Genomic DNA, 12442 nt, shown 5'->3' with positions numbered 1-12442 from the left:
TCTTCAAATTTCATCATTCTTTGTGTTGCTTCTTGGAAGGTCTAAGGAATTTCACCAAGTAACATAGGACTCCAATAGTGATAAATGAGTGATAGATAGAGGCTAATATGAACACCTAATGATCATTGACAATGTGCCAAGATCAACTAAAAAGGGTGGGGAATGACTCAAAAATGGGTGTTACCGAAAAGACTTGGTCCCAAAAGATGTGAATTGGGGGACCCGCTTCAAAGTTCATCAAGCACCTCAATGCAAGGTGTGATAAACAAAATCTATCTAACTATCTACTCTAGACCCCTAGAAAAATGATAACCTATCCTAAAAAGGCGGTGAGAATCTAACTAAGCAAGGCTCGGATGAGACTCGGGAGTACTAAGGGGTACTCCCTCCAAAACCAAGATGCGAGTCTTCAATATCTTTAATGTCTTCAAAATACCTTACCGGGCTAGTCTTTTCTCGCACACATTGGCATGACGAACCACATCCCTCCGCACCTAGACCCAATCAAGCTACCTGCATCTGACCCCCACACAAGTGGTCTCAAAGTGGTCTGTGAGGCTCAAAACGTGTCCCATTCATCAAATACAAGGAATTCCATGTCAAGACCCGGGACTAATCTATGATTCAATACTTATGACTCGACGCTATGGTACCTGTAGGGATGAGAAGACAAGAGAGAACAAAAATACATGAACCTAACCTAGAATGCATCTAAAAAGTATGAAAATTAGAAAAGAAAGAAACAAAATATGCAATTTTTTTTTTGAATTTTTTTATGCAATTTTTATGAATGCCCTAAATGACTAACTCTAAATACAACTATATACAACCTAAATGCAATAAAAATAAAATATTAGATTACCTCACCCCAAGCTTAAAATTAAACATTGTCCTCAATGCTTAGGATGAGAGTAAGGAAGGATCATACCAGGATCAAGGTGGAGGAGGCCCGCGAGGACGATATGGAAGCAACACACGGGTCGCATAATGATGCTTGGATGAAGTTCTTGGCGGCCTAAATACACATGGATGAAATCTTGGTCGCGCAAAGGACGCATATGAAATGGCTCGAAATTTTCTTATGAAATGACATATTTGCGCGGGTGGGGGGCAGCCGCGCACACATGTCAGAATACATCCCATGTTGGGGTAATTTGGAACTCAGAATTTGCGTGACTGGGGGTCGGTCGCGCAATGGCTGCATGGGAACCCGCGCGCAACAATCAGAGAGCACCCCGTGTTGGTGTAATTTGGAACTCGGGACTTGCGCGGCTGGGGTCGGTCGCGCAAAGTTTGCGCGGGCACCCGCACAAAAGTCAAATTTTTGGATTTTTTCAAACTTCACTAAAATCACTAGAAGACTTCTATATGCTTATAGGCCAACTTCAAGTTTAGAAACACCCAAAACTTCAAGCGGAGATTATTTATTCACAATGCATTTATTTAACGTCTTTGCCAAGACATAGCCCCGCTTCCGTCAACCTTCGTAAATCGGTGTTTCCATTGTTACGTTGTTGAATTCTCCCGAGTCAAAGCCTTCATAAAATAGTTTCAAATGATGCCCATTCACTTTGAAGATTTGGTTTGTTTCCAAACTCTTGATTTCAACCACACTAGGATCAAACACTTTTATAACAATAAAAGGTCCATGCCATCGAGATCGCAATTTTCCCGGGAATAGCTTTAAGCATGAATGATAAAGAAGAAATTTTTGACCCGGAATAAAGTGTTTTTGGCTTATGTGTTTGTCATGAAATGCCTTTTTCTTATCTTTGCACCTTTTGAACCTTTTAATTATCTTTTTCTTGATCACTTCTATCATTGGAGAATTTAATCTTCTTTGAGCTTCCCTATTATGCTTACAATCATCTTCCATGAGTATCTTGTTTGTGAATACATTAGGGCTTATCTCGTTTGTTGGCTCAATCACATCAACCCGATACAATGGAGAAATGTTACTAGGGTACCTCATTCCTTCAAAGATGTTGAAGTGAATGGTTTCTCCATCAAACTCCATAGTTATCTTTCCTTTATGGAATTCAATGATTGTGTGAGCGATATGCATGAAAGGTCTTCCAAGGAGGATCATAGATGATTTGGAAAGAGTCTTCTCTTCAAGATCAATGACATAAAAATCCGCCGGAAAAACAAGTTGATTAACTTGTACTAACACATCCTCCAACACTCCTCTTGGAGACACACTTGACTTGTCTGCTAATTGAATGATTACTCCAGTTTCTTCCAAAGGTCCAACATTGAGAGATTGAAAAACCGAATATGGAATGACATTGATCGAGGCTCCAAGATCTAACATGGCACTTTCGACATGCAAATCACCAATGGTACAAGGGATAGAAAATATTCCTGGGTCCTTGCATTTGGGAGGTAACTTCTTTTGGATAACCGCAGACACATTTGCATTGACTTGAATCTTTTCATTTGTCTTGAATTTCCTCTTCTTGGTGCACAAATCCTTGAGAAATTTTGCATAACTTGGAATTTTCTTAATAGTATTCAATAGTGGAATGTTGATTTGGACCTTGCGGAAAGTTTCAAATAATTTATTTTCTTATTTTATCTTCTTGGAAAAGGCTAACCGAGAAGGGAAGGGTGATGGTATGACCAATGGTTTGATGGGTTTGTTGGAAGAGTCAGGTTGATCAACGTTTGGCATAACCGGTTCCTTTGGGGGAGCTACAACTTTTGAAGGTTCAACCATGATGACTTCATCTTCTTCTTCTTCTCTTAAAACTCTTTTAGGGTTGCTTTCTCCAAGTGTTTTCCCACTTCTTAAAGTTATTGCACTCACATTGGGGTTCTTCTCGGTTTGAGATGGAAGTTTTCCCCTTTGTTCCATCTTTTTGAGAGCGGTGGCCAAGTCTCCGATTTGTGCTTGAATGTTTGAGAAGGTATTCTTGGTATCTTATTGAAACTGGCTTTGGCTTTGAGCAAGAGAAGTAACGAGTTCTTGAAGGCACATTTGATGGTTACCACTTGATTGGCCTTGTTGTGGAGGTTGTTGGTAATTTGGAGATTTATAAGAAGTTTGTGGATATGGAGGTTTTTGAGATGGGTATTGTGGATGTTGAGGTCTCATCAAAATGTTTGGTGGATTTTTCTTTGGTGGGTATGAGTTGTTTGGGTTATTCCTCCAATTTGGGTTGTAGTTATTTTGAAATCCCATGTGTATTGGTTGACATTGATATCCTCCCATTGCATTAACATCCTCCGGTTCACTACCAAGTGAGGGACACTTATTAGTATAATGCCCCGTCATTGCAAAAATGCTGCATACCATCAATTGTTGACCACTTCCCACCAGCATTTGACTTAGCACATTAGTCAAATCTAATAGCTTTGTTTCCAAGTGTTGAGTGTTGCTCACTTCACCAACCATTTGTGGAGAATTTCTCTTCATGTCATTTCGAGTCCCAAAATTCCTTTGATTTTGAGAAATGGTACCAAAAAGTAATCGGATCTTGTAAGGGGTTTTGTTGAAGATGTCACCACCACTTGAAGCATCAATCATCCTTCGATCTTTTTCATTGATACCCTCATAAAATTGTTGAAGAAGTAATTGTTCGGGTATGTTGTGTTGACGACAACTTGTACACAAATTGTTGAAGCGCTCCCAAAAATCATGAAATGTTTCATTTTCCCCTTGACGAATCCCCAAAATGTCACTTCTTTGACGTGAAATGTGGGAGGTGGGATATAATTTGCTATTAAAGGCCTTGAGTAACTCTTCCCATGTGTGAATTGATCTCGGTGGTAAGTTGAATAACCACTCTCTAGCTTTGTCTTCCAAGGTGAGCGGGAATGAGGTTAACTTGAAATCATCCAATGTCACATTGTCGGGCAACATGCTAACACATATCATATGAAACGACTTCAAATGCTTTTGAGGTTTTTCTCTATCCAAACCATGGAACTTGGTAAGTTGATGTATGAAACTTGACTTCAATTCAATTCCTTGGCGGTTTGCGGGATAAACAATAGCAAGAGGTGTATGAGTAACATCCGTTTCCATCATTTGTCTAAGTGTCAACTCTTGAGGAGGATTGGGTGGATTGGGGTTGTTGGGATTTTGTTGCAAGTAATTGGGTGGTTGATGATAAGGTGGATATGGGTATTGTTAGGGATTGTAGATTGGTGGTGGATAAGGTTGGTAGTTAGGGTATTGGTTGTAAGGAGGTTGTTGTTGTGGGTACATTGGGTTTTGGTATATTGGAGGGTGTTGGTAATTGGGTTGATTTGGGTAATGTACTTGTTGAACTTGAAAATCATTGTTTTGAGGTTGGTTGTTTTGGTGGAAGTGTTGATTTTGTAGTTGTGGTGGTGGTTGATAATTGGGTTGGTTTTGAGGAGGGGCTTGATTCCAAGGTGGAATATCAATGAGAGGTTCTTGTGGTGGTTGTCTTGGTTGATGGGGTGGGGTATTGGCATCTTGATTGATTGGGTTTGGGTTGGGATTGTGAGATGGAGTGTGTAATAACGTGAATTTCAAAATAATTTTTCGCAAGATATAAAAACATTTTTCATTTAATTTTCATAAAACATCAAGTTTAAATTTCCAATTCACATCATACAAAATCCCAAGATCACATATAAAAATCCCATGCGTGTGTACAGATCAAGCCGGCGCCTTCCCACGGTCATCACTAGTACCTGAAACAAGCAACACTAACACTGTAAGCACAAAGCTTAGTGAGTTCCCCAAAATACCACATATAACACATATTAGCCACTCGAGGCTATAACTCTGTGGGTCCGTGCACCCAAACTCTGTGAACCCTCAGGTTCTAACTCTGGGAACCTTTCGGTTCTAACTCTATAAGCATGCACAGCATAAATCACATAGACATCATGCAATACCACACATAGCATACACATAACATACACATAGTCTTACACATAACTCTGATTACCTACTCAAGGTAAAGTATAGTGAGAAGACTCACCCCGTATATCTCGATAACTCGCGAATCCTGGAAATCACTCGTGCTCGATCCTCCGAGCTATAATCCTCCTATAACATCATATATCTCTAATTAACACTTTTACCATTAAGGTTGTCTATCCCTATCAAGTCAACACTGGTCAACTCTGGTCAACGGTCAACGGTCAACTTTGACCGGACTCGGCGAGTGCACTAGAGTGACTCGACGAGTCTAAACGTTTTCACCAACTCTCTAGGATTCTCTTTTGACACGTCGAGTACTCCCCTGTAGGGATGTCAAAAAGTCCCATGGGACCCCGTCCCGTTTGGGGGAATTTTTTTAAAAAAAATGGGGGCGGGGACGGGGGCGGGGGAAAGGTTAACCCCCGTTTTAATTTCGGGGGTGGGGGCGGGGGTAGGCAATCCCGCCCCGAAACCCCCATGGGGTCCCCGTTAATAAATTACACATATAGTTGCATATATTAATTATATAAATATAATAAACAATAACATGATTTTGAGCTTCCAAAATTCATCAAAAAACATATTTTTAAGTTGTTAGTATAATGTTTTTAAGATGCCATAACTTTTTTATTTTTAACATGTAAGATTCTGCTATAAATAATTATTTGTTACTTAAAAAAATAGCTTCTTTTAGCCTAACTAATAACTTCTTTTAGCCCAAAAAAAGGCAGCCTGAAATCAATCGGGTGCGAGGGAACGGGGGCGGGGGCGGGGGTAATAAAGGGGATTCGGGGGCGGGGGCGGGGGTAGGAAGGCTGAAAATTTCGGGGACGGGGGTGGGGACGGGGGAACAGAAAAATTCTGGGGGCGGGGGCGGGGGATGCACTCCCCGTCCCGTTTGCCCCCGTTGACATCCCTACTCCCCTGACTCGACGAGTTCCACCTGACATAAATCGCGGGGCCACCACGACTCAACTCGCCGAGTCTCAAGAATAACTCGGCGAGTTCCAGCTCGACTCAGTCCATCTGTCAACCCTCTCTAACTCTCCCTGACTCACTGAGTCAACCCATAACTCGGCAGGACCACTCGCTGAGTGGGTAAGGACAATCTTCATGCTACTCGCCGAGTCTGTTCTTCAGACTCGGCGAGTCCATGCCATGCATCAACTCAAACTAGCTTCTGAGGTCAGATCCGCTCCATCCACTCATAGATCTGGCCCTCCTAAGCTCATTCATCACGTAAAGTTCATGTCTTGGTTACCATGCAACACCTACAAGGCTCTTTTTTGGAGAAATGACCTCTAAGATGGCAACCCTAGCCTCCAACCCAAAAAGGAAGGACATAAAGCATGAAATTAAGGACTCTCTGGACCTACTAAGGTCCAGATCTAAGCACCATATCCCCATGGGACCTCTCACACTTCAATTACAAAGCAAATAAGGCATGAAGAAACCCTAGATTTGACCATATCAACAAAAATACGGAAATAAGCTCTGAATGATACCTCAAGAAGCATCATCTGATGAAATGAAAGTAGATCCAAGCTCCCCAACTCGTCTAGCTTGACTTTCCTCTTCCTTTCTTGCAAAAACACACAAATTTGGTGAACAATGGCCTCTTATCTCACTCACAAGAACCCTCAGCTGCTTTGATGCTCTCAAGATCAAGGTAGCCGCAATGAAGGGCCATAAGGTCCTTTAAATAGGGCTTAGGACCGGGAAATTAGGGTGTCATTAAACAGCGAGGACTCGCCGAGTCCAGGCGCGAACCCGCGTCCTGAACCGCGATCCTACTCGGCGAGTTTAAGCTCCAACTCGCCGAGTCCCCTCACAAAACTTCCAAAAATATAAGCATAAAAGATACCTGGAAATCCGGGCTGTTACAGAGTGTGATTCATGGCTATGTGGTTTTCAAACGGAATGTCTTCAAAGGAATGACCAATAATTGGAGAACTCGGTTCGGTTTCGGTATCACTTGAAGTATGAACTTGATCTTCTATGTTGATTAGTGGAGAAGAGGAAGAAGCTTGAACTAGCTGTTGTTGCTTTGCTTGTTTGGCTAACTTTTTCAACCTTTTTGCTTCTCTTTTAATTTCCGGATTGTAGAGTAGTTCACCTGTTCTTGTAGACGTAGACATAAACAATCATATAACAATAACCAATTTCCCCGACAATGGCGCCAAAACTTGATGGGATGTCAAGCCCAGCAAGCAAATTACACCCTTTGATTGCTAAATAAACGTAATATAATGGTAAAAAGGGGTATCGATCCTCGTAGAAATGGTTGTATTCAATCACCAATGCAATTCAATAGAACTAGTGAAATTAAACTAATTAACTACAATTAAACTAAAAGGGGGGGGGGATGTTTGATTACTTGAAAACTAAAATACTTGAATAACTAAAAACCTTGCAATTAAGCAAGTTGATGAGATGCTCAAAGGTTGATAATAATTGGTTAACTAAGCCAATTCAACACAATGAACATTTGTGTGTTTATCATTAGGATCTAATACAAAGCTTATCCTTCATCCCAAATTGGTTATAGCAATGATGAAGCATGATATGCCAAGATTCCTCATAGGTAGTATGGAGGTTGGGGAAGCCCACAACACACCTTCTTAATTAAGATCAAGGGTCAATTGAAGCAATTAATCCCAAGAAATCAATTAGCCTTAAGAATGAAGGAATCCCCAATTCCTAGAGGATGTCAAATACTTACACATCTATAAAGGAGTTATGATTCATAAACTAGAGATGTTTTCTACCATCATAAAGCCTTTGTTCTAGATAAATTCAATGATCCAATGCAAAATCAATGAAATAAATCAACCATTGCTCAATCAAATACTAAGCTCATGATCAAAGCATCAATTAAGCATAAGAATTGCAAACTAGAATCATAAACATGAAATAAATTGATAATCAACATAAATCCTTCAAAACCCACAAACATTCATTGGTTTTCAGCCAAAGTCAACCAAATAAGAGTATTAGCCACTCATGACAACAAAGTAACAAGAACAATAATCTAATTGCATAAAGAAACTACCTAAGATTTGGAAAGATGAAAGGAAATGGTTTCTAGCTCCCAAAATCGTCTCTTGCAGGTCTCTAATGGTGGAAAATCGTGAACGAGCCTCTAGATCTGATCCCTAAGAGTTATGGTGAGCCAAATGACCAAAATGCCCAAACTGGGCAGTTGCGCGGGTACCCGCGCGGCGAAAATTTCACCCGCGCAAATGTTGCTGTGTTGCCATTGGTCCACCAAGCCACTACTCCACCCTTCCACTACCAAAGATTCCTTTGGTCCCCCTTGTCCATGTAATTTTGAATTCACCAATCATCATTTAGCCACCAAATGGATGCTCCAAACCCAAAATTAGAATTTTATGATCCATCTTCACAAGCCCAAATAATCAAAGCCAATAACTTTCAAAGCCCAATTCATCTTCTTTGATTCCGCTAAGCCCAATAATGCATCGGGAGCCCACTAAGCTCGTCTTCAATCAACCCGCAACCGCAACAAGCACCGAAAAACCTACAAAATATCTCATGCAACATAACAAGCACCTGGTATGATCCATAATAAAGAAAATAAAGAATATACAATGCAATAATGATAAAAAGATCTAAAAAAATCTAAAATAAACTAATAAAAATAAGGAAATAAAATAAGCTATCAACGCCACATGGCAAGGTTACATGTTCAATCGATTGATTGAAAACAATTATACTGATTATATTAACTAGTATTTTGACGATCTTTTTCATTAAAAAAAAATAATTTAAGAATACATAAATTGAGCCAAAACTTTGAGATTTTTAGGGAAATTTTCATAAGCGAAAATGCACTTTTTATTATATTAAATGTTTTTAGGGACAAAATGTGCAATTTTTAATGATATAAGAGATAGTTCCATTTAATTTTTAAAAGTATTGATTAAACAAACAATTTGACTCTTAACTAAGAACAAATTGTATAATTTTTCAAAAAAAATATATTATTCCTCAAAGATCCGACAAGAGAGAATAGATGACTATTTTTTGAATATTTTGATCAAGTGAAAATTTTGGACATTATATATTTGTTTATTTACGAACGACCCATTCCAAAATTAATGTTGATTTTGGTACCTATAATGTTGGTTGTACACATATACTTCATTTTAGTTAATATCCTTATAAACAAATTTATAGGTTAGATGGATAAGATATAGATTTTCGATGATCGAAAGAGAGCCCCAAATTAAGAACGGGCAATTTAAAACAAACCACATAAAATAGCCTAATCTTCGTACCTAAATAGAAAGGGGAAGAGAGGAAAAAGCACTGTTCGTTCGCAATATTTAGTTATTAAAGTTTAGAACACCCTTTTCGACCATATGAATTACTTTGCTACTAATTAGGTCAATGTATCTAGTTTTCATTCAATTTTAAACAAGTGTTTACTTTTTTATTTTTTTATATATTTAAACAGCAAATCTAATATAGTTTTAAACTACTTCTATTTTCAGATATGTCTCCAATAAGACTTAATCCTCGACCTTAACGAGAGAGAACAATATCTGATACCGTAAGGTTATAAGCCCTTTAATAACAAGTGTTTACTTAATTCCGTTTTTTTTAAACTTAATATTGAATATAAATAGATTAGATTAATGATTATGAAATCTTTAAAGATTATCATTGAGGGATTTGGACGATAGAACACAAGGAAATATCTGATATGCTTTTTGTATCTGTCTATATGTAACGATATACAATTTATTTTAATTTTAATCAAACTGTTTAACATAAATAATTAATAAGGTAATAATAGTTAAAATTATTAATATATTTTCTTTAAAGTATGTAATTCACTCGTCATTCATCTTTTATTCGTTTTTATTTGGCTAACATAATAATCCAGACAAAGGACAATATACTTAATTACATCAACACTATAAACACATATGTTCAATTAAACATGTAAATAGTATATTCGAATCATGCAGTCCATATTGCAAAAAAGAATATCCAAGGTATGATAAAGAGAACGCACCCGAATATTGTGTGGGCATCCATCCTCATCAAAGATTATGACGCGGAAAAGCAAATTATGTCCTACCAAAAAAAATATATCATTTATAGATCTGAAAACAACATTTCTTTGTCATGTTAGGGCAACTATGACAATTTTTTAAGACCCTCTAAAAAATTTTGCAAGTTGATGGCCAGGATGTAACATAATATCTCATCTTTCTGTATTGCAGGCCTTGCAAATATTATTTACGGAACACCTCCTCTACGATTAGTAGAAAAAAAAAATAACTTTTTTTTAAAATGCTTTTAAAGCTCAAATTGGGACTTGGACCCAAACATTAATTTAACCATTTAAAAAATCTAAAAAGATACGTAAATAAAATAAGATTGTGTTTGCAATCTAATATCGTCATGAAAGTTTAAATAAACAAAACAACATATCACCATTTACATATTTACATGATTTATTAAATCATAGGTAACTAAATATTTCGTATGTTTACATATGGGTAATATTGTTTTTTTGTACTCATTACCAAACCAATTTTTTACGCCGTTCACAAATAACCAACATTACCGGCTATTACCTATTTTAGCCGGTTGCGTTGATTTAGCTCAGTAAAAACACATTACGTGTAATCTTACATGACCATTGCACTCCTTTCTCATTTAATTAGGGTTCGTCATCGTTAGCTTGAGATAAGCTCCGAAAACACACCCCAATTACCTTTTTCTATGAGAAATATATAGCAAATCGACGATCAGGGTTTGGAATTGAAGGTATGAGTTTTTTTTTTTTTTTTTTTTTTTTAACGGCGGAATTTTATTAAACTAGCAAGAAGCTAGAACAAAAAATTACATGGTAATAAAAGAGGGATTATGAAGCCAAGTAGACCATCCTAACTTAGCTTTTTTACATCTATTTGAAATCCAAAAGAAAGCCTTATGAACTATGTCATCGAAGAGCAAAGCTTTTTTAGGAATAACCGTGCCGAAAATAATGGCATTTCTGAAATTCCAAATGCACCAAAATGTTGTTATAACCACTTCATCAAAAATTTTACGTTGACTAGCCCTCAACGTCACTATATCGGACCAAGAGAGAAGAGAATGAATAGTAATCGGATTCGGGAGATTTAGACCCCACCATATAGCAATACGTGTCCAAATATCCATCAGATCAGAGCATCCAGCAAAAAGATGATGAATAGTCTCCACCGAACAGGAACATATAGGACACATGATCGTCTCTACCAGAATACCTCTAGATGAAAGTCTCTCCCTCGTAGGAATGCTCTGAAGTTTCACCCTCCATGTAAGAATATTGAGTTTAATAGGAACCCAATTATTCCATCTCGTAGTCATATCTGTCGAAGTAATCAGCCCATTGTCGAGAAATGAACGAGTTGAAGAAACTGAAAAAATATCAGAGATATCAAGAGACCATCCCAATCTATCTGGAACAGTTTGAAGGTATGAGTTGAAGTCGACTGTTAACATGACATCCTCATCAACATGTATGTATGTATCAATAGATTTTCATTACAATGGAATGTTTTCGCCAAACTCATTAGTGTACTTAGACCCCGTAAAAACAAGTGTACATGATGTGCATTTTGGGGGATTTACGTATAAAGAGTTTATTTTCTGTCATACGAAATTAACCAAATGAGCATGTGATAATGTTTACTACTATATTAGAAAGGAAAGCTTGTATGAGGGTATTAGAAGACTCGACAGTGATGCTGATTATTGTGAGTTTGTGGAAACTGTTTATAGTATTGACAGTGATAGTCTTGAGAGTGAGTTTGATGTGTACATTGACCACCGAAATGAACCAATTCTTGATTGGGCTGATAACAAGTTGTTAGCAGATGGTAAAGGGTATGCGTCAGATGAGTTGGATAAAAAGGATGACAAGGATTTTGAACTTTTAGAGACAATGGAATATGAACATGAATGTGATGAAGAGGTCCATACTTTTGATAAAACTGTTGGAGACCCATTCTTGGACAAACTTTTAGGGAATATAAGTGATGATGATGATGAGGAGGAGGAAGAAAACAATGGAAAATATAACGATGTTGTGTTCCCTGTCCGTACTAAGGATCAAGAATGGGAGCAAATGGTGGCAGTTTTGGGTACAAAGTTTTCTAACCAATTGGAATTGAAATTGTGTGCCACCAACTACGCACTAAAAAATGGATATGATTTATGGTATGAAAAAAGTGATCATCAAAGATTATTGGTAAAGTGTTTTAAAGGTAAGACAAATAAGCATACATAAGGTTGTCCCTTTAGGTTGTGGGCAACCTGGATGACCAGTGATAAATCATTCTAGATTAAATCTCTAAATGGTAGGCATAATTGTGCAAGAGTATTCAAATATGGGTCCATTGTTACCTATAAATGGATAGGAAATCATTTCATGAATTAGATAGTTCAGAAACCAAAGATGATTATATGGAAGTTGAAAGCTAAAGTCAGCAAGGAATTTAATTTGATTGCAAGTGT

The 12442-nt window shown here is 37.7% G+C and overlaps 1 protein-coding gene across 1 annotated transcript; it reads right to left on the bottom strand.

Moving 5' to 3' along the window:
* Positions 1 to 10783: 10783 nt before the first annotated feature.
* Positions 10784 to 11428, bottom strand: LOC128133701 (uncharacterized). Its single transcript, XM_052771221.1, has one exon. The coding sequence runs from the start codon at positions 11426 to 11428 to the stop codon at positions 10784 to 10786; it is 645 nt and encodes a 214-aa protein (XP_052627181.1).
* Positions 11429 to 12442: the final 1014 nt, after the last annotated feature.

This window comes from Lactuca sativa, chromosome 4, assembly GCF_002870075.4.
Source record: "Lactuca sativa cultivar Salinas chromosome 4, Lsat_Salinas_v11, whole genome shotgun sequence".
Lineage (NCBI taxonomy): Eukaryota > Viridiplantae > Streptophyta > Magnoliopsida > Asterales > Asteraceae > Lactuca > Lactuca sativa.
Note: the sequence above shows the minus strand (reverse complement) of the source record. Positions and strands in the feature narration are given on the sequence as shown.